Source organism: Macrobrachium rosenbergii, chromosome 12, assembly GCF_040412425.1.
Source record: "Macrobrachium rosenbergii isolate ZJJX-2024 chromosome 12, ASM4041242v1, whole genome shotgun sequence".
Lineage (NCBI taxonomy): Eukaryota > Metazoa > Arthropoda > Malacostraca > Decapoda > Palaemonidae > Macrobrachium > Macrobrachium rosenbergii.
The window spans coordinates 83,600,357-83,624,173 of NC_089752.1; the positions used below are offsets into that span (position 1 = coordinate 83,600,357).

At 40.7% G+C, this 23,817-nt stretch overlaps 1 protein-coding gene across 3 annotated transcripts in view; it reads left to right on the forward strand.

Moving 5' to 3' along the window:
• Nucleotides 1-23,817, forward strand: part of LOC136843745 (uncharacterized) — a 255,634-nt gene that overhangs the window by 81,309 nt on the left and 150,508 nt on the right. For 2 of the 3 annotated variants that reach the window (XM_067112402.1, XM_067112401.1), the window contains one exon: nt 6,200-9,270. The exons of the other annotated variant lie outside the window; for it this stretch is intronic. In XM_067112402.1, the coding sequence (XP_066968503.1) occupies nt 6,352-8,715 (2,364 nt within the window). In that variant the 5' untranslated portion in view covers nt 6,200-6,351 and the 3' untranslated portion in view covers nt 8,716-9,270. Of the gene's footprint in view, nt 1-6,199; nt 9,271-23,817 lie in introns of those variants that run through there. 3 annotated transcript variants of the gene reach the window in all.

Below are 23,817 nucleotides of genomic sequence, written 5' to 3' on the forward strand. Positions count from 1 at the left end.
TGTGCAATTTCATGTAGAATACAACAAAAAATAAATCATGGTTGTAGCTTTTATCAGTTTTGTAATATTTTCATATAAATCATGATAAATAGAAAAAATTCGAACTTCGGTCAACTTTAGCGCGACCGAAATGGTCGAAAAATGCAATTGTAAGCTAAAACACTTACAGTCTAGTAATATTCAAGTAATTACCTTCATTTTGCAACAAACGGGAAGTCTCTAGCACAGTATTTCGATTTATGGTGAATTTTTTAAAAAAACTTTTTTTTATGTCCACCCGTTACGAATTCATGCATCATTTTGTGATAATATTTTCTCTGTGTTGGTTTGATCGTTTTACAATCTGTTATGTACCAAAATCATCGCAATTTAGTGTACAATACAACAACAACAAAAAAATAACTCATTAGCTTTAACTGTTTTGCTCACAGCACGATTTGTATACAATTATATATGAAATTTTTTTTTGTGCTGTCATATATTCCAATACTTATATATGATAATGATATTTTTTTTCATTTCTGATGGTTGCATACTAAACTTCAGCCAGTGACAAAAGAAGGAGCCAAAAATGAACTCTTAATGTTAAAAACTAAGCGTGCTGTGATTTTTTGAAAAAAAAACTTTTTTTCAGCTTCGGCGCTCACTCCCGAACGGCGCCAGCATACGACAGACACTTTTGTAAATAGAGGCTCGGCGTTTAAGGGTTAAATGACAGAATGGGATTACAAAGGAAAAAATATGTGTGTGGAATCCAACACAATTGAAAAATTGGTAGAAGTGCCAAAACAGGGTTGAATATTTAAGAGGTTTTACAAAGGATTAGGATCACCTGTTGAGAAGCAGGGACAAGACAATAAAAAGATTATACAAGGATGTGACTGACCACCAAAAAATGTGATAGAAGTACAACTCAATAATTTTTTTTGTAAACAATAAAAATTTTTGCAAGATGAATATTTTTACAAATAAAGAATTATATTAAACATACGAATACATAGAAAATATATGAAACCCTGAAGGTTATTGATATACTATAGTGTTGGTTTTTTGGGGGGTAAGCAGTTTGCTTGGAGACATTCTGGGCAAAGGTAAATGGAAACAGCGCCTAGGTATTCAGGGAGTCAGTGCTGACGAATGCCTAGTGTCAGTATGGCTTCCCATGGAGACAAGGGGGCCATTGTACCCTGGGCGATGTGCTGGTTATGCCACCGGAAGTTGTCAAGATCCGGCAAGTGCATTCGTTCATGCGCTCTGATGGGCGTGCCTTGTGAAGTGTGAATATTCCGTTTTGGAAACAGGCTAAACATTGAGGGCCTATATGGCTTTGTGTCAGGATCCACCTGGTTGGAGGACTTTTGAGTGCCTGTGAGGTGAGCTGGGACTTTATTTCCAAGAAAACCTGACTGGGTTTAATTGATGCATTTACTGAATTATTTTTATCTGCTATGTCTCTGATTTTTATTGATGATTTTACCATGTTTAATTATGTGCATTTCTTTTGGGGTTGGTAACGTGGGAAAACATCCCACATTTATTTTTCTGTGCCTTTTTTTAAAAGTTGTGTTTCCCCTTTGTTCTTCAGATGTATCATGAATAGAGGCGAATATAAGTGGAGGGGAATGTGACTTATCATGACTTCAGTCATGCTGACTTATTTTAACTTATATGTTGAGACTTACTTAGTGGAAGTTAATAGTATCATGATATCTTACTTGGTTATTTTGATGGTACCAGTTCTGGGACACTGATATTCCCATTTCATTTTTATTTCATTTCAAACTACTTATCGTGTTAGATTACTGAATTAATTATATATTTTGGTAGTCATGTGTTTGCTGTTCTTCCTTAGTTCAGATAGTAACTTGGATGATGAGAGAGAGAGAGAGAGAGAGAGAGAGAGAGAGAGAGAGAGAGAGAGAGAGAGAGAGAGAGAGAGAGAGAATGCGCTGACCCAGTACTGGCCGTTGCTACCGGAGAATCTTAGAGAGTTAATATTACATTGTTCTTAAACAGATGTAGGAGGAGGTTATGACCCTGTCTGACCTTGTTGATAGGGCATAATAGTTTGGTGGCAGCTGACCTTGACCTTACAACCTTTAACAGCTTCTGAAGGGACTGGTAACGGGGACTTTAGGCTGGAATAGGGCATGTTCCAATTATCTTTCAGACGTTCGGTTGGTAAGAGTGATGTGACGACCCAGGATTTTTGGTTCGTTTGGGAGAAGAGGTGTGATTCGTCACCAGTTGCTAGTGGTCTTGTGTGATAAGTGTGTGTGTGTGTGTATGGGTCGAAAGACGTGCAAGTGTATTTCTTTCAGGTTAGGAAGTGTTGCTGTATTCTTTTGCGGTGCAGGTGGTGGATGAAGAAGGGGAGATATTAACACGTAAGTGTTCTCTTTTCGGTTGTTTGTAATAAGGGCTTAGTGGGGAATAAGCCGGATTAAGGGCGAGTTTTCTGGTTACATTGCATCTCTGAGTTGCTGTGCAAAGTGATGCATTCGTGACGTAGTTTAGTGGGTGGAGTATGCCGCTTTCTTCCCATTCTGTATACCGCCCGTTTTCTATGTGTGAGGGAGTAGACTGGGGCAGTTGGATTCGGTGTGACTTGTACTTTGTTTTTTTTCTGCGATCGGCAGTTTGCATCGGCGTTTAGGAAATAATTGGGGATTACGGAATAATTTTTTTTATTATTATTTTGAGAAACTTTGGTTATTGTGTTGATAATTGCTTGACGGTTGTTGGGTTATTGGGAATAAATATTTCTTACGCTATTGGGTAAACATTTCTTAGATTTTAAACTTTTTCTTTTTTTTTTTTAGTTACGTACATAGGTGTTATATTTGGTAAACATTTTATATTTTAAACTTTTTTTTTTTTTTTAGTTGTGCATAGGTGTTATATTTTGGGGGGTGTTGTAGGGGGTGTTGTAACTGGGGCCAGAATAGGGGTTGTGACCTTATTCTGCGATTTTCGCCTTGGCAACTGAGCCTGAAGCAGACATGTCTTAGAGGTTTTGCACTCAGCGTTTTCTCTGTCTGCCTCATCCCTCTTCTGTTTGCTCGGGTCCCGATTTCTTTACTTAAGGGGGGACTGGCAGGTTCTTTCATGAAGGGTTGACTACGTGTGTTTGTTATTGTCCTTGAAGACTCAAAGTTCATCTTGACCTACTTTGCAGTCAGCTATGCACTTGGCCTGTCTGTTTTTTCCCCATGGGGTTTTGATTTAATGGTGGGTCTAAATAGTACTGTTTGATTTTTGGAGATTAATTATTTGAGTAAAGGGAATTAACACTGTGGGGTTCTTCTTGTGGGGGAATTTTGAGGGAGAATCTTTTTTTTTTTTTTTTCTTTGCTGGGTTTGCCTCCACATGACTTGGGAAATTTTGTATTTGTGGTGAGCCAAGAGTGAGTTAGTGGATTTATTTACAAAAAGGAAAGCCACAAAAATGGCTAGAAGGGACAATGATAAGAGATTCCTTAGGCCAGCCTATGGTTGTGTAGGGCGCTGAGATTCAGTCCGCGGTTTGAAGGGTTTTGTTGAAATTCAGAAGAGCCAGATGTCGATGGTTGGGTTGAGTTCTAGGCTCCATGGGTTCGTTATTTTAATTGAAATATGCAGGGACGCATTAAGAGGTTTTGCTGTATTAAATATTGTGGTGGTTGTAGGAGTTATGGTCACCCTTGGCAGTCTAGTCCTTCTCTCTTAAACAGGATAATGTTAGGCCTACATATCAGAATCTTGGTAACTTAGGTAAGGAAGTTCCTCAAGGGGTTTTTTCGAGGGGATCTAGTGATCGGCGAGCATTGTCAGAAGACTGATCAGTTATAAAGGAAAACGTGATGGGCGTTTCTTATGATATAGGAATTCTGGGGGGGGACCCTCAGAGGCGAAGCCAGTGTAAAAGGGTCTGTGCATGGGGTTGATGTGAATATTTTTATAGATACAGGCACCTCTATCAATTTGATGAATTATGAATTATTCCGATCGATGTTTTCCGATCGTTCTTTGAGACCTGCTAAAGAGACAGCATGTGATGTTCAAGCAAATAGGTTATGGGTTTTGGGTTACATAGATGTGAAGTTATCTCTTGGCAGTAGAACTTTTACAGAACCCTTTTTGGCTGTATGAGGGGCTGCTTTGGGGAATACTTTGTTACTGGGTCATCCAGTTTGTCAGAGATGAAAAATCTCGGTTCATACAGGGGCATGTGGTATAACTGTTGGAACACCTGGTGTGTTTGTACCTTACAAGGGAATGGATGTAAACAGAGTGGATGATGATAATGGATCGGGTGTACACGAGAATTTGCGGGTGAATTCTGAACGTGTTTCAGTGGGTAGGAAGTGTTATAAGGGCTTTTTTTTCGGCTGATGTGGTTCTTGGTCCTGGTATAGTTTCTATGGTGAAAGTTCGAGTAAAAGGTGTGCATAAATCCAGCAAAATTAATTTCTAGTTTCAAGCTAATGTGATGTGAGGTGGAAGGAGAGGATTGTTTCAAATTCCATGATTGATGGGGTGACAGAACTAGCATGGAGCACTAGTGTTTTAGGAAGAGAAAATATAAACAGTGAGTGGTGGACTGAGGAAGTAATTGTCATGAAAAAAGGGAAAAGTTTATTTTAGGTGAAATATCATGTCAGAAGAAAAGATTATGTTCAATTATACAGAAAGACAGATAAGGTTGTCAAAAAAAATCTTAGAGTAAAAGAGGGCAAGTAATAATAGAAATAGCAGGGAGAAAGCGAGCAAGAATAGATGGTAGAATAAGTTGTTAAATACAGAGAAAGATTAATGAGCAACTGGATATCAGAACAAATGCAAATGAACAGATGCGGTGGAGTGTCCACGGAAGTGAAGGTGGTATGAAAGGATTGTCGAGCTAAATCTGTTATTAAAGGAAAGTTAGGATGTTGAGAACAGATGAAAGTAAGAGTGCTGTGGCTATTAAGATGAAATGTTTGCTTAGTATACTGGTCATAAGAAATATTGGAAGGATGTGAAACACAGGAGTAATGAAAAGATTAGCATAGGTGAATGGTTGGGTCAGGGTGTTCTGAAAAAAAAAAAAGATGATAGGAAGAGAGAGTATTCAGGCTTGTTAGGAGTGAGGAGAAGGAGACCTGATTATGGCAGGGAAAGCAGTATGAGAAAAGAAGGGCCTTAATATACAGAAGTTGCCAAATTGCATACAAGACAAGTGGTTCATTGTGCAGTGTATATATTCTTATTTGATGTGCTGCTTGCAGCTGATGAAACATTTTGCCTATGTGTACAATCACCACCCTACTTACGAGTGAATTACATTCCAGACGGTCGTTCGTATCTTGAATTGTTCATAAGTTGGTTTTTAATATGTAGTGCATAATTTTTTTTTATGCTTAACATTCTGAAGTTAACTTGGGAGTCATAGATTATACTATTTTCAATGCATTTTTAAAGCATGCAGTATTATAAAGAATTACCTTGAATGCTAGAAAGGTAAAAAGAAGAAAATAAAATTTAGATTCAAGGAGGGAATTTCTCTGGAGCAGCGTTTAACATAGGGAGTTCATAAAGTAAACAATGCACACTCATCTATTGACAAAAATACATACTAAATGTTTTCTATGGGGAGAGGAAGTATAGAAAATGGGAATTCATCATAGAACAGGCTAAATCAGGAAGATAGAATTAAGTGGGAGTGTTTTACTTATGAACGAGTATTGTTGTGGTTGTAAGAAGAATGCATGGTAGTTAATCTCAAGAATACTCGGGATAATCAGGGAAGGAGTTAAAGGAACAGGTTCTTCTTCCTCTTGTTCTTCTGCTCTTTGCAAAAGTTCTTACTAGCAGAATAGGTGCACAGAGGAACATTTGAACTTGTAACTCTTCTGTTTGTATCTATGAATGTTCATAAGGAGGGTGGTAACTGTAAAAGTTGCTAATGTTGTGAAAGTTTTCTGAACTAGGCATTCATCCAGAATTTAACAGTAACACTTCAAATGTGAACATAACCATTGTGTTAGTTTTGTTCGTGAGCCACCTTTTTTTTTGAGGAAACTGCATGGTAAAAATATAAGTAGTGCATGAAATTTTTTTATGTTCCCCATATGAGAAAGTTTGGAAATGCAGTAATTATGTTTCAACATTGTACCAAGCCATTTTTATTCAATTTATTAATTTATCAAAATATGTTAATTTTATTCCTATTCCTCAGATGCAGCATATTCACCAAGAACTCGACCATTTCTAAGAACACAAAGGTTTGCAGATTTTATAGAAGCTTAGAAGAATGAAGATAAACAGCAACTGAGTAGTGGACCCTTTAATTGCTCCTCAAGTTGGTTTTGTTATTAAAAAAATTCAAAGATGTCTGTACGGGAAGGGACAAGACGGAAAAAGATATCTGTGCTTCACATGCTAGGAACATGGGAAGGAAAAATTGAGGGATGCAATTGTCCATCATGCAAAGAATATGATGAAGATCAAGTATTATCAGGTATCAGTAAAAGCCCAGCAAAAGGTGCCCAAAAGAGTGTAAAAGGATCAAAGACAGTATCAAAGAAAACTGTTATCAAAGTGAAGACAACCAAAGTTGTGGTGGATGTAGGGACTGCGGATGTTTTTGGAAAAAAGCATTATAATAAAAAAATTCCGCTTAAAAAATGTGATGATAATACAAATTTTTTGCAAGAATTTGAAAGAAGTGAGGAATGTAATCATAATGATAGTGATAGAAAGTCTTTAGGAGTAAGATATGACTATAAGGTGAATGATAAATCCATTTCAAGAGCTTCAGAACCTCTTCCTCTAGATGTAAGTGAATTTCAGAGTTATTGTAACAATATTCAAGAAACTGATGATTCCAGTGCAACAGAGAAGGAAAGTGCATTTCACAAGGATATTGATCTTAAGAGAGAAAAATTTGAAGAAAGTTTACGTCATGCAAGCTGCGAAGGACATCAGGTGAGCTCGACACAGAAACTGATTATTTTGTCTTCTAATCAGAAGGTTCAGAGTAAAGTTAAACAAAATTATGAAGACCCTCCAGGAGATGTAATTCAGATTAAGCAAGAGCCAGATGATTTTTTATCAGATGATGAAGACTTTGAGAGAGATGATAGTGAAAGGCTTCCCAGTGATGAGACCATTATAGATTCGAGAGTTAGAAAGAGGGCAAGAATGGTGACAGCTGAAGTAGAAAATATATATGCCAAGCCTCGGATGGTTTTCACAGGAAAGGGTGTTGTGAAGAAAATTGAACCTGGTTTAGACAAAACTCCTAAGTCTAGACGTGGAAGGAAGCCCTCTAAGAATCTTTCTCTTGTGAAAGTAAAGCAAGAGCCTAAAGATCCTGAGGGAAATGAAGACAGTGACTTAGATCAACTTCAGAAAGCGTTGACAGAAGCTGCAGAAAATATTGATGTGGGAGATGACTTCATTGATGCTCTGAATGACTTTGATGAGGAGCCACAAGAAGTTAAAGTTAAGAAGAAAACAAGATTTAAGATGTTTAAACGTGTTGATTCTGATGGTGACAAGTATATTGAATGCAATATGTGTTTCAAGATGCTTAAAGAATCATCTATGAAACAACATTATAAAACTCACACTGGAGAAAAACCTCATACATGTGATGAGTGTGATGCCAGGTTTACTAGAAAAGGAGATGTTGAAAGACACAAAAGGTTAGTACATAAAAATCAGAAGCCCTTTAAATGTAGAAAATGCAAAAGAAATTTTTCTGATAGAAAAAATTTGAAACTTCATCTTCAGAATCATGACAAAGCCATATATTATGCTTGTAATACCTGTAGGTTCAAGTTTGGGAAAAGAGAATATTATGAAAATCACATACGATACATTCACCCACTTCCAGATGGAACTATGCCTCTCTTTGGTGATGTGGACCAAGATATTGCCATAGAACAGCTTCAGGAAATTGAAAAGGAAGAAAAGAAAGAAAAGCAGGAAAAAGAAGGGAAAAGCAGAGTTGAGTCTGTATATCCAATTAAAAGGGAAATGGAAACTCTGGATCATGGGGGGGAAATTGATGCCACAGAAATAACAGTTACCGAAAATGCAGAAGAACATCCTAAGTTAAGGACACCAGACAAGGGCAGTGTCCATAAGACTACAACAGATAACACCCAGGACTTGCAGAATGTTGAAGTAAGTGGCAATGTCAGTTCTGATACATCCAGTGTCAAGAATAGGAGTCAGGAAGGTACAAATATTACAGTTTCGAGGGGCACTTTAAGCTTTACTCAAACTGTATCAGACATAGGAACCCAAGATGAAGATTTGGTAAACAAAGTTATTGCTGATGCAGTAAACCAAGCAGCCAACACTATTGAAAGACTTCAGACAGTTGCTGGAGCAAATATGTCTGGAAATTACATTGATCTTGATGACGATGATGAAGAAGAAGACTTGATGGATGATGATGAATTTCAGGATATCTTAGACTCAGGGGGCTATGATATTATTCCAGTAACAGAGCAAAAATCCTTTGAACAGCCATCTGAAATTCACATCAGTGCTTGTGTTGGAGGACAGAAAAAGAAATTTATCATACAAATTCCTGCTGGAAGTAATTTCAGTGTCCAAACACCTGATGGAATGGAAATGATTGTAAGCATTGTTAACCAGCTGTGTGGTGGCAAAGGTGAATTGGATGGCCCTGTTGAAGTTGTGATGCAGAATTCAGGCACAAGGACGATCTTTGACTAAATTAATGTTTTTTGGAAATAGATATGCAAAATTGTGACAGTGCTGTGAAGTGCATATTGAACTTGTATGTTTCATTCGGGATAAAAAATTTGTCATTTTAATTTGCTTGCATTTCTGGATGGGTATGACAAGCTAATGGCTCAGGTTAAACTGATCAAGAAGTGTTTACTATTGGTTTAGGTCTCCCAGCTAGGACAGGATGCGTGTTTTATGTGACAGACCTTTCATTAATTGACTTAGTTTAATGAGACAAGTACATGTGTGTGCCAGGACACTTTTGACTTTCATAATAATGTACATTTTCATATTTATTCATTTTCAAGTCTGTATCATTGTGCAAATTTTTTGTTAAAAAGTACTGATCACTGTTGTAAGAAGGCAGTACAGGGTATTTTAAAAATCTGATGTGTTAGGGAGATTTTATGTGCTTTTGTGCGACCATTTGTTACTCAACCAGCGAGTATTGATTTTTAATGTAGCAGCTGCATTGTATATAGTCATATGGATATGTATTGTTTTTTCCTTTCTTTGTAGAATGTATGATACACATCTAAAGTTGTTTTATTTGGTATTGAGTTACATTTTTCTCTGCAAAAAAAAAAAGACAAATGAACAGTTTAATTCCTGCATGTCATTAGGTATTCACTTTTTTTGTGCGCAATATTAGACATCTGTCTCTTCTTGGGGATTATAAGATAAGGTTTAATATGGTTCTACTAAATTGCCCAGGTTGGGGGATAATAGGTGGACATTGTAAGTTTAAGGCCTTTTATTGAAAATGCCCATCATACTGTGTGTTCTTTATGCATTGGTAAAAAGTCCTCTTGAAGAGAATTTCATTTGGAGATACTTATACTAGCAGGAAGGGGAAGCTTTTTTAATTCCAGAGACCATGTAGATTTTTTGCTTTGCCAATTGTTGGACCTAATCCCACCCTTCCCAGCCTTATCTAGCAAGCAGAAAATCCAGTTTTCAATTATTGGATCAGGCAGAACTTGAGTACTCCCGGGCCCCTTGATGGTGCCCATTTGGGACAGATGACAATCTCTGCACCCTCCTCCAACAACATGTGTTTGGAAAGGACTCTGAAACCACCTAGAGTAATTACACTGTAGCCCTATGCTCCAGTGCAGAGCAAAGGGAAATTGACCAGAGATATATGCAAAATGGGACCAGGAATATTTGAAATCTGTTGTGATAAGTATTTGACCTTTAATCTGGAAGATTCTGATTGTGACATTTTTAATGTGTACAGAGACATTGTGAAGTGTTTTGGCCGAGAGCCTAAGATATCATCTGAAGGCTGAGGAGAAGAAAGTGAAAAATTAAAAGGATTATCACATCTCGGAAAAGTTAAAGTAGACTGCCCAGTGCATGCTTTTTGGAATCACTCAGGGTATGATATTTGCACCCTAGCTGATGATGTTTTCAGAAGAGAAACTTGTAGAAGAATTAAAAGATCAAGGTGTGATTAGAATAGAAAGAATACAGGAGATCAATAGAGCCTTAGTTCCACTTCCAAATTTAATTACAGTAATCCCTTAATTATCTGGATCGAAACTATCCGAAACTTGACATTATCCAATACACCTGGACCCAGAATCAAGGCCTCAAAGATGTATGATATATATAAATTTCAAAAAATTTGAAAAAAATCACTCTCCAATGGTCGGCAATGATGTGTAGCCTCAAAAAATTGTTGGTAACACTGCCGACACTCGGACTGGCCAGGAAAGGGTTTTTGGTGGATGGGGGAAGCCTTGAGAAGTTTCCATGGTGTGGGGTGGGTGTCAGATGGCTTAGCTCATTCAAAGAGGAGGGGCAGCAAGGCAGGGTAGAGGAAGGCTCAGAGGTGTTATTTTGGAAGGTGGGTGGAACTGGGGGAGCAGTTTCTGTTTCTGGGAGGGTGGGGATGCAGTGTTGGATGGGTGGAGAGGGCTAGGGAGACCTGACTTGATAGAGCTTGTTTGGTTTCATGTTTTTATGTTTATGGTATAGTACTTACATTTTATTAAAGGATATGTACAGTACAGAGAGAGAGTGAGAACAATAAGTTAGGTATGTTTACATCAAAGGCTAAGTATAGTAACACACTCAAATATTATTTATATTTTATGTTACAGTATTCTCGTTTATATTTTTACTGTATTTTCTCATTTTTAATTCTTTCAAACCAAAAGATGAACACAATCATGTCCTTAGAATACTAGAGAGAGTGAGAGAGAGAGAGAGATGAAATATCAGCAGTGATAAAGTATTCTATTGTGTACTGTTATGATATGTGCGATAATCATGTTTTGAATCAGCTAAACTTGTAATGAATATGATACAATAAAATCAAGCAAAGCAAAAAAAAAGGCAACATATATGCACACACTAATTCCTTGGTGTGGGTAAACTTGCTATAGCCTGCTTGGTTTTGTCTTGCCTACATATGAAATTTGTATTTAAATATTTTTCAGTGATTAGAAATGAAATATCAACAGTGTTAAAGTATTCTCTTGTGTACTGTTATAATGTGTGGTAATCACATTTAGAGTCAACTAAACTTGTGATGATGCACGGTACATTAGATCGAGCGAAGCAAAAGAAAAAAGGCAACACGAATGTACGCACGAATTATATGGGGTTGGTAAACTTGCCAATTAATTACATAGCTATAGTTTGTGATTCATATGGCAGCGTTTTATTTAAAAAATTGCCGTAGCACTTCAATTGCTTAGTGTAGGGACAAGCTCCGCCCACTAATGCGAATACTGGAAATGATTTAGTTGAAAACCTTATTCTGTTTCTGCCTGCTCTCGAGTAAACATCAGGGTTTGCAGCAGCTTTTGTTCATTGGTTCTGGGTAGAATGACTGGATTTCGATGAAGTATTATCGCTTATTTTGAGTAGCCTTCAAGCTTTGATAGCTTTCAGGATCAGTTTTTCTAGTTTTTGTTATTATGTCTTATTCAAGTTCATCTAGTTTTTGCTACTGTAGTGAAGGTTGCAAAACCAGATTGGTCAAATCTTCATATGACGCTCATATAATTTGCAGTAAGTGTAGGGGGCAATACTCTAGTAAGGAGAGAACTTGTGCTGAATGTAATGATTGGCCTGAGTGCCTGGCACCAGCTCTCAAGTGTCGGGCGCCAGATGAGCATAATTGGAAGATACTTAATCTCACCTAGACAAGTAAGTGGTAGGAAGAAGAATGTGACCTCTATTGCCAAGAAACATGCATTTCTTAGCCTAAAATCTATACCTAAGCCTAGGTTAGAAAATAACCTTGCTATTCCTTCTCCCCCTTCCCATTTTTCCTCCTGCTACTAGCCCTCCTACTTTTAATCCACCTACTCCTGCACCTGGCTCCCTTGCTTCCGACCCTTGCCATTGCCAGTCTTGAGTCTAGGTTTAATAAGAAATTTAACCTAGTAATGTAGTGAATACTGTACAGTGAAGTGGAGGAGGTGGTTACTCATCCCGCTGGTTCTCCTAGATGAAGGTCACTGTCCTGCTCTCCTGAACCTGGGAGAAAACATACTAGAAGTCCAATGAAGGCCAGTTGGGTTGGCCCAGAGGTAGCTGCCCCCTCAGTTGAACCTGTTGCACGTTCCCGGGTATTGGCAGACAGCCACTGGAAAGGTGCCTTGCTAGGAAACAGTGTTTTGCAAGTGGAGGAGGTGGCTTCTTGTCCCGCCTGTTCTCCTAGACGAAGGTCCATGTCCTGCTCCCCTGAACCTGGGAGAAGACATGTTGAAAGTCCAAGGGAGGCTGGTGGGGTTTGCCCACGGGTGGCTGACCCCTCAGTCGAGCCTGTTGCACTCATATCCCAAGTTTTGATAGACAGCTGCTGGTAAGGCATCTTGGATGTTCACCAGTTTTCATACGACTCTCAGCACTCCAGCCCAGTCTGAAAGTGCTGCAAGTATTTTCTAGGTTCATATTGTCCACTGGAGAGGCACTCAGACAATGCTGGCTGCTCTTATCTGCTGCCCAGTAAGTGGTTTAAGGAGCTGGTCGCAACCTTCAACCTTCCTTCATCACATGGGACAGTCTGGAGTATTTCTCTCTTGAGTGTCTTGCTGTGGGCACCAGTATTTAACTCCCAGGTGCCCAACAATCCCTCTCAGGCACCTGTCGTCTTCGTCTAAGTGCCCATCTCCTCATGAGCACCCGACGCCACCTCCTAAGCACTCAGCACAAGTTGCCAAGTGCCCAGTGCCCAGCGCCAGCTCCCCAGTGCCCGGCGCCAGCTCCCAAGCATCCGGCGCCAACTCTTCAGTACCAGTCTCCTGTTCAGAGGGCTGATCTCCTAGACTATGCAGCTCTCCTTCAATATGTGTTGGCGAGCTTTCCTACCTTTTTTTGGCTCCAGCTAGCCCTGGTCTCACCTGCCTCAACCTTCCTGATGAGGAGTCATCCAGATGACAGACCTAGGCCCCCCATTGGTGCTTTCCTCATCTTCTAGGAGGGCACTCAAGGAGATTAAAGATTGGCTCTGCTAAGAGGGAGCAAGATAAGGATTCCTTCTCCTTTCTTCCCTTGTGCTCAATCCGTAGGAGATATCTTTCCCACGCCACCAGGGAAGCTCCTTCTTCCCGACACTCACAGTTTTCATCAGCAAAAATTGTTTTTGTCGGCAGCACTTGACCACCTTGTCAAAGATCCCTTTGAGGTGTTTAAAGTTTTCGTTTTCTTGGACTGGATGGTGGGAGCACTAGGAAGAAGATTGAAGATTGCAGTGATTTAGTTGGAGACTTCACCTCGGACTGGGTAGGAGTCCTTTCTCGTGCAGACAAGACCATCAGGGATGGCTCTCTTGAACTTGCAGCTCTTTTCTCTTTGGGGGTTTTGAAGAAAAGAGATTTATGGTGCTCCCTGTCCACTAGTCCACTAAAGGAGTTACTCAGACCCAGAAGGCTGACCTCCAAAGAAGTTGGCTTAGGATCCTCTGGCTCATTCTTCCAAATGCCCCAAGGAATTGTCCATGTTTGTTCCTAAGATGGTCTCTCCTCTCCAGCAACCTCCCTTTCGTGGGAGTAAGCCCAAGCCCAGTCTAGGACCTGCTTCAATGTCCATTTCTCGGCCAGAACTATCAAGAGGAGCTCAAGTCCTTGCCCAAGAAATGAGGAAGAAGTCCTTCGTGCACAAGTGGGAGCCAGACTTCTCGAGTTTTATAAGTGGAGTATCAGAGGGACAGAACAGTGGATTGTCAAGGTTCTGAGGGAGGGCTACTCCATTCCTTTTATGGAGAGCCCCCCTTTAGTTCCTTCTGCTATCGTTTTGACGGCTCACTCAAGGGGCTCAGAAAAACATTCGGCCCTTTTGGAGGAGATCTCTTCTCTCTTTCAAAAGAGATCCATAGAAGAAATCGCGGACATCAACTCAGAGGGCTTCTATTACACCTGTTTGTGGTCCCCAAATCATTGGGGTTTGGAGACCATTACTCAACGTAAGCACCCTGAATCTCTTCATCCGGAAGACGAAGATCAAGATGGAGACGAATCAGTAGGCCCTTTCATCCATTCACCAGGGCAATTGGATAATAACCTTGCATATGCGGGACGCATACTTCCACATCCCCATCCATCCGGACTCCAGGAAGTATCTAAGGTACATCTTTCAGGACACTCTCTCAGCTGCCCCACGTCAGCATCCAAATGCCTGTCTCCTCTCGGAGCTCCCGGCACCAGGTAAATCTTCCAGTTTCGGGCTCTTTTGGCCTCTCTACGGCACCTCAAGTGTCCACTCGAGTCCTCGCTCCTCCAGCAAATTACTTCATTTAATAGGCATAAGCGTCAGTCTATGTCTGGAGGACTGGCCTCTTCAATCCCCTTCGAGGGAAAAGTGCATGAAGGACTTGAACATCTCCTCACTCAGGATTGGGAATTATCATCAACCTTCAGAAGTCCCAGTTGGCCGTGTCGCAAGAGATCCTCTATTTGAGGACGAGTCTCAACTCTCGGACTTTTTTGGGCTTTTCCATCTGCCAAGAGAATTGCCAGCTGCTACCAGACAGTCCACCAGTTTCTAGTCCTTTCTAATTGCTTGGCCCCCGTGGATGAGCCTACTGGGAACTCTATCATCCATCAAGACGTTCGTCAAGTTAGGCAAACTTCGTATGAGAGTTTTGCAATTCTACCTCAGGGCCAACTGGTACAGGGAAACACAGCTGGACACCTATGTGTTTCCCATAAACCCAGAGATCAAGTCGGACTGGCAATGGTGGCAGTCTGAACAAAGACTTTCGAAAGGAAAGCCCTTCATCCTCTGAGTCCAGACCTAGACTTCTGTTCAGACTCTTCAGTTCTAGGTTGGGAGTCCTCTTGTGGGACGGAATTTTCCAGGATGTGGTCTCCGGAAGAACAGAACCTGCACTTCAGCATCAGAGAGCTGAAAGCAATTCACATAGGGCTTCAGTGTTTCTTGACCTTAGTTCACAACAAGACTGTGGTAGTCCTTTCAGATAATACCACAGCCCTAACATACATACGAAAGTGAGGCAGTACTCACTCATTTTCTCTCTACCAGACAGCAAGAGACCTACTGTGGGCAGATCAAAATCGAGTGACTAGACTCACTCGATTTATTCATGGCAAACTAAATGTTCTGGCGGACGACCTGAGCCATAGAAATAGGTCCTTCCCACCGAGTGGACCTTGGATCCCCCAGTCTGTCGGAATCTACGAAACTAATCTGTCAGAATCTACGAAACTTCAGGGTAGGCTGACATCTGACCTGTTTGCCACCTTGAGGAACTATTGACTTCCTCTCTTTGGTTCTCTGGTCCGGGACCCTCTAGCAGGGGCAACAGACGCCGTGCTGCAAGATTGGTCCTACTTGGATCTCTACACCTTTCCGCCCTTCAACATGGTCAGGGAAGTGCTGAACAAGTGTTGGGCTCATCACAAAATTACGATGACTCTCATAGCCCTGTACTGGCGCATGAAAGCATGGTTGTGAGTGGACTTTCCAAGAGTCCTTCCCCAAAAAACTGTGCGTACCCAATCAACCTCACTTCAAGAGATACCAAAAGAGTTGTTTGCTCTTGCCCTGACAGGCTTCAGACTGTACGGAAGCTTGTCAGAGCGAAAGGGTTTTCAAGACATGCTGCAGAGGCAATTGCAAGATGTAGGTGTCGATTTTCTAGCCGTTTCTACCAGGCCAAGTGGGTGATTTTCTAAAGCTGGTGTCTCAGACACAGCGTCTCTTCTTCTGAGACATCTGTGACCCAGATTGCCGATTTCATCCTTTATCCGAGGATATCTAGGAATCTCTCGTCCTCCACCATTAAGGGGTATCAAGCTGTGCTTAACTCAGTATTTAAACGTAGGGGCCTGGATCTTTCATCAAACCCAGAACCTGGATGTAGTGTTGAGATGGCTAACAGGTTCTTCTTCTGAACCCTTACATTCCTCTTCTCGCAGAAACCTTACTCAGAAGACTCTCTTCCTTGTAGTCTTGGCTACCGCTAACATATTAGTGAGATCCAAACCATCGATAAAAGGGTAGGTTTTTTCACAGGGAAACGCCATTTGCTACTTTACCCGTAGATTTTTAGCCAAGAACGAGAACCCATCCAAGCCCTGGCCCCCTTCTTTCTCCATTAAGAACTTAACAGACTCTTTGGCTCTGAGGAAGAAGAGAGAGTTCTCTGTCCTGCTATGGCTTTTAGGTTTTACCTGAGCAGGACCGAGAAGATCAGAGGACCATCCAGTAACCTCTGGTGCTCTGTCAAGAACCCGTCTTGCCCTCTGACTAAGAACACATTGCCCTTCTTTATCAAAGACTTAATTTCAGAGGCACACTCTCAGATTCAGGAGGACATTTTGCCTACTTTTAAAGTGAAAGCTCATGATGTCAGGGCAGTCTCCACCTCATTAGCTTTCAGGCACAATATGTCCCTCACTTTCATTCTGCAGTCGGCCTACTGGAATTGCAAACCAATCTTCGCATCTCACAATTTGAAAGAAGTTGAAAAATTGTTTGAAAAACCAAACAAAAACTTCTCTCAGTTTTCTTCTGAAGATGGAAAGAGAAACCCACAAGATTCTTGTGTATAACTTGTTTACTGGTAAATATTTACATATTACTTTGATCTCGAGCACTTTCAGGTCCTAACTGTGACCCTTTTTCAGGAGATGAGGTAGTCAGGCTGGTTCGAGGCCCAGCAATCTTCTGGCCAATTGTTCGAAAATTGCAGTACCCTGGGGCCATCATTAGTGGCTGGCATGGTATTGGGGGAGGCAGCAAAAGAATTTCTCTTTTTCTCCTACTATCTCTTCGCCTTGAAGTAAGGTGTCAAATTCTCGGGAGCCAGTGGTTACAATGTACCTGGAGTACCCACTAGTCTCAGTGGATGGGTTGTGTTGTTTTCAGTGTAGGTGAAAGCATTGTCTAGTTGTTTTTTATATTGCTATTGTGCCCAGGGTAAGGGCACTTGTGTATGCTTTGCCAGCGATCAGGCCTATCCTCCACTGCAAAGCTCCCACTTAAGTAGAGGCAACCCACAGCTCAACCGCCACACCACTAACAGGTTAAGATGAGCACCAACCAGAGGCAGTATTCACCTGCAGTAGCTCTCTTACCAAGGAAGGAAACAACAAGCATTGTTTCAATGCTAGCAAATTTTCTTTTTCAAAGTTATTACAATGCCTTGATGTTTTGAAATAGAATATGTCCATGTATCCCACCCCCATTCAGTGTGGGATTCATCTATGTAATTACTTGGTATTTTACTTATATGAAAATGACAGTTTCATAATAAAATTAAGTTTCATATATACTTACCAAGTAATTACAGAATCGCATCCTGTTTTACATTGCTGTACAATAATAAAAATAATTCCATTAATCCAGTAATACATTCATTTCTTTTAGCAACTAAATTTTTGTAGGCTGAATCAGCTGATTCTGAGAAAGTAAACATTACAAATGTTGGGACAACTGGTTTTTTATACATACAGTATTACAATGGTAATACATAAATATAATACAGTATAAATGGATTCTGTCTGTAAGTAAAATAAGTTTTATTACCATTACCCTTATCTCAATACAGCTGTACATAATAGTCTATTTGATTTTTGCAATTGGAAAATGATGAGTGAAACACCTGGGCTATCCTAGGTTATACAGTACAGTAGTTCACACATTGCCTAAACATTTTTATATCATGTATGGTAATATAATATGGTAACAACTGATAAGGAAGTTGCTGAATAAAAATACATTAATGATCATAAAACCATGGTGGGCTGTGGGAAAAACAGGTAGGCTACCTTCCTACTGAACTGTCGATTACTAGGGAGAGAAAACATACGGGTTGCATACTTTTCAAAGTTTATTCATGCAGAAATGAGTGAAAAAGGTAGATAATTGCTTTTTGCATAAAGTTTTCAGTTTCAAGTGTGATGGGTAGGCTATTGTTTATAAGCATACTGTACTGACTGTTTACAGTTATGTGGTATTGACAAGGTTACGTGAGGAAGGGTACAGAGTTGCCCTTTAACACCCCTAGATTTTTTACTCGCCGTTACCCGACAGACTCTTAGCTCTATTAATTCGGATAATTGAAGGATTACTGTACAGGCAGTCTCCGGTTATCTGGGGGGGTTGGGGTTCCGTTCCCAACGGCATGACAATAACCGAAAATCGGCGGTAACAGCACTGATCGGTATCGATAACCAGATATTGGTGCCAATAACTGGGGACCGGCGCTGATAACCGGAGATTGGTGCCAATAAGTAGAGATCAGCGCATATTGGTGCCGAAAATCCAGTCATCGTTGTCGTTAGACAAGCGCCATAAAACCGGATTGCTGATAAGTATTACACTCAATTCTACTCGCTCACCTAATGTAATAAAAGCAACATGGTTATGTTTTAAGGTTAAGCAATATATTCCAAGACCAAGGAGATGTGTTTATTGTCAAGAATATGGCCATATGTTTTGGTCTTGTAGGCAGAAGCTACAAGGCAAGCCTGCCGTATGTGTTAAGTGTAGTGAACCAGAGCATGGTGTATGTTGTAAATAAACAAAATGCATATATTGTGGAGATAATCATCCATCTTCACAAAATTGTGGTATGTACATCATGGAAAAAAAAGTCCAGACATTAAGGGTAACTGAATGCATAATGTTTACGAGGCTAAACAGAAAGTTTAAAGCCAGTATGTTAGACCAGGAATATCATTCTCTAGCATTGCGGCAAACTGAAGAAGAAAAGTAAATTGATAAGAGGTGCTTCCCATGGTAATGTACTGTAAAAGGAAGATCAGTGGTGACCTGTACTCGTTTCTCTTCAGAGATTGAGTCAGTAATTTCTGGCACTCTTGCCTCTTCAGGGGCTGCTCCAGTAATTTCTGGCACTCTTGCTTCTTCGTAGTCTGTGCCAGTTGACTGTAGTGCTTCTGCCTCTTTGGATGCCATGCCAAACATGCCTGGAGCTCTCACCTCTCAGGTGGCTTCACCAATTATACCAGCTGCAGCTGGCACTCCTGCCTCTTTGGAGGCTTCATTATCTATATCCAGTGTATATGTCTCTCTGGAGCCTACACAAACCATGACTGGTTACCCTGATGCTTCAGAGGATGCACCAGTTGTGTCTGATTCTCCCACCTCTCCCCAGGCAACACCAGGTTTATCTGGTACTCCTGAGCTGGAAATTATTGTAATGGAGATGCCTTCAAAGGTACCCAACACCCATGATACTAGGGACCCTTTGCAACCTGTGGCAGGTTCCTTCTCCATGGAAGCAGCATCATCACCGTTGAAATTAAAGTGGACATCCATAAGTAATCGGTCTCATTCTGGAAAAAAAAGTTGGAGCAAGGCAGCAAAGTAAAATCACTCAAAAGGGGCTCCAGTTTAACAGCCTCAAAATCCAAGTAAAATTAATTCATTTTCTCTGGTGGAACTGTCAGGGATTAAGAGCTAAATGGGAAGAGCTGATTCTCAGATATCAGAAGTGTCCCCTGTATGTATAATTTGCAGGAGACTGTGATTGGTAATACTGTAATAATATATGTCTGAGCCCATAAAAATATACTGCTTATCATTCCCCTTATAACATAAATATAGGAAGCCATGTGGTGTAGCTTTATATATTCGCAATGACACCCCACAAAAAATATTAGTATCCAATCTACACTGCAAGTGATAGGTGTGCAGATCCATTTACAAAGAAAATATACAGTATGTTCTCTCTGTCTACCACCTAGTGAAGTCTTCTCCGCTAATGAGCTTAAATCCCTTATCCAACAGGTATTACATCCCTTTGTTATTTTGGGAGATATGAATAGTAGAAATCCTATTTGGAGTGATATTGTTGCCAATCAAAGAGGAAACAGCTTCTGTTCCATCATAAAAAGTGAAAACGTGGGAATCCTAAACACGGTAGTCTACGCACTTTCATGTTCAAACGGGCACATATCAGCAATTTATTTATCTATATATATGTAGTGATGACTGCCTTATTGACTTCAGTTGGAGAGTGAAAAATTATAGATTTACCACTGACTGGTTTCCAGTAATGAATGTATCCTCGAGTCCTCCTTGTTCAAGTTACATAAATGGAACATTGTTAAAGCTGATTGGACAACATTCCAGGGACACAGCTCAATAGATGACTTGGCTGATGAATTTTCCTCTGTAGATGATGCTCTTGACTTTTTTAATACAATTATATTTTCTGGTGGTCTTCAGTCAGTACCAAGGATTTCGGGCATATTTAACCACCTACCAGTTCCGTGGTGGACTCGTAAATGCCAGGAAATTCATAGAACTATGAGGTCAACTTTCACTAGATATTGCAGACGAAAATGTGAGTATTATTGTGTTGAATTTTGAAAAGCAGTAGCTTATTTCCGATGGAAAATTAAAAAGGCACGAAAGGAATCTTGGATAATTTTCATATCTTCACTAAACTCAGAACCCCCTTTGACTTTAATTTGGAAGAGAATTAAAAAAATAGCAGGCAAATTTACTCCATGTTACCCTCCAGTTATCAAGATCAATGGTTGTGAAGTAGCTGATCCATAGTTAGTGGCAAATGAGTTTGCTAATCATTTTGCAAGTGTTGCAAAGAAATATGATGGAAGACCCTATTCTGCTCAAAGGCAGCTAATAGAATAGGTAGAAATTTATTTTAATATATCAAGAAATGAACAACATGAAAGAATTTGAATCAGCCCTCAGTAAGTGTAGTGAATCATTTCATGGACTGGATGATATAACATATTCAGTGATTAAGCATACCCCGGAAAACACCAGATTTTTCATATTAAGCCTTATTAACAGAATTTTCGTAGAATGTATCTTCCCTGAGCTATAGGGTATGTTAAAATTACTCCCATTTGTGGAAGCAGGGAAAGGCATAGTTTGATGTGGTACTGGGATCGTGGTAAATATATGCTGCCTGCTCAGTGTGGTTTTAGAAGTATGCACCCCATGACTGATGTGCTGGTTAAATGGTGTCTTCAATATGTGAAGCTTTTGCTAACAAACGGCATCATGTCACTTTTCATTGATCTTGAGAACCCTTCTGATACAACATGAAAATGTGGCATTCTGATGGTTCTTTATTAATGTAACCTGAGAAGCAATTTTCCTCCTTTTAACAATGCTTTTTTTAAAAATAGGTTATTTCAGGTTCAGGAAAGCAACAATGTCAGATGTATTCAACCAAGAAAGAGTGCCTCAAGGAAGTGTTCCGAGTGTGACCTTATTCGCCTAAAAATCAGTGGGTATCCAAAATAATTCCCCCCCTGATGAAGCTTAAACTCTTTGTTGATGGCATATCATTTCAACAATAATCATTTGAACTCCATCTTCAGTTCAACATTGATAATATAGTAAAGTGGGGTGAGATGAATGGTATTAGGTTTTCATCTAGTAAAACGGTAACCATGCACTTTTGCTGTATAAGAGGATCATCCTGGTCCAGATCTATTCATATATGGGCAGAGAATTCCTTGTGTTGGTGAAACAAGGCTTCTTGGGTTGATTTTTGATAGCAAGTTGACTTGGATTCCACATCTGAAATAAATGAGGACAAAATATTTGCAAGTAATGAATGTTCTGAAAGTTCTGTCCCACGCTTCGTGGGGTGCAGACCAAACTCAAACTTTGAGACTACACAAAGCCTTGGTGTTTTCAAAATTGATTTATGGGCGTGAAGTGTACATCTCAGCAAAGCCTAATAGCCATAAAATTCTTAATTGTTCCTAGACAAATACAAACCTTCAGTCTTTACACAGGGACTTAGCTTGCAGACGCGAGCTGGAACGGCCCTCTAACTTTCAGACATTGGTCATTAACTACCGATGTTAAGGGGGAAGCCCCGTCCACTCATCGCTTCACACTCCACTTTGCATTCACTACCGTCATGTGAAGACATCTCTGCACTTCTCTACTAACTGCCATTTGCTTTCTTTTGTTTTGCTTTTTTGTGATTGTTGTTTGTGTTATATATGTATACAAACCCCTCAATCATTTTAGCACTTTTCAAGAGGAAACTGCTGGGTTAGGCACTGTCAAGGGAAGGATGGACTGTGTATTCGTTTTCTCACTTTTTTGAGGTTGATCCTCATTTATTATCGCATGTCACACCGTGACATGAGTGTAATAAACAATCTGACCTGACTTCTTTTTTCAGGTGTTGTGGAGGCCGAGGGCTTTAGAGAGTTATGTGCCTCTGTAGGCCTCTCGGGAGAGCCAAGTGTCTTTTGAACCTAGTGATCACTTTTGAGCTCGAGGGGCTTGTTGGTGTCTGCTCCAACTGTGCCCGGGATGACTTACTGGCCACAGTGTCTGCTAGCTGTAGGACTACTCCTATTCCCTTGGTAACCCCTCATGCAGTATCAGGACTGAGTTCCCAGGTACTGCCATATACCCTCTACAGTATATGCTGTTGCTGAAGGCATGTTCGGTGAATTCAAGAAGAGGAGAAGGAAGTAGTCATTGTTGTCTTTGTTGTTGAGTGCTGTTGCTTCCTCCAACTTCTTCCAAAGCTAGGTAGCAGAGGAAGAGGAAGGTTGCCTCGTGCTCCCATTGCCTAGTGCACATGTGCAACTGCTACCAGGTACCGGTACCAACCCCTGTAACCCGCCTACCCAGACCACCAGTACCAGCCCTAGTAGCTTGCCTACCTGGTTCCCTGGTACCAGGCCTGGTCAGTTGCTAGTGGTACCGTGATACCTCTGCTCCTGTTACCGAGTGCATGGGTGCAACCGCTACCCAGGGTTCTTCAGACTCCTGGTGTACCAGTACCAGTCCAGGTAGGCCTCCTACCCAGGCCTTCAATACCAGCCCTGGTCTCTCACTAGCAGTAGGCTTCTCATGTTGCCGAGCGCACGGGTTGAACCACTACCCAGGGTTCTTTGGACCTTCGGTGTACTGGTACTGGCCATGGTAGGCCTCCTACATGGGCCTTCAGTACCATCCCCAATCTCTTGCTAGCAGTGCTGCTACCCCATTGCCAAGCGCAGCCCCAGTGGCCTGCCTACTCGGGCCAACTGTACTGGTCCCTCACCAATACTGGCCATTGTAGCCTATCTGGCAAGGGTCCCTAGTCTATGGAACTGGTCCCAGCTGCCAGTAGATGCCCATGAGGAAAGGTGAACAGAGAGCATGCAGCTGCTCCCTCACCCCCCTCTGCTCTTCAAGAGAACAGACCAGGGATCCTGGGACAGTGGCCTGGCAACCAGCTCAGTTGCTCAGGCAAGGCAAGAAGGGGTCCCCTGCTCATATCTAGCAGCCAAACCCTGATTTTCAAGTAGACCTTGCAGAAATACCCCCCAAGCAGGTTTTGATTGATTTTGGGAGAAAAAGTTCCATGGAATCAGAAACTGAATAATGCCCAGCTGGCATCTTTGGGCATTTTGAGAAATTCAACATGGCGTCCAAGATGGCTGTCACGTAAACCCAAAAGCTATAAATGTCTCTCACTTCTTTATTTTTTGGCCTATTTTATAATATGATACATGAATTCTAGGGTTTTCGGGGTCAAGGGAGCCAATTTTAATGGAAAATAAAGTGTAAACCCAAAACTTATTGAGTTGCTCATGTTCGGTATAAAACTCAAATGTTACATTGATTGCAAAAAAAATTGTGATA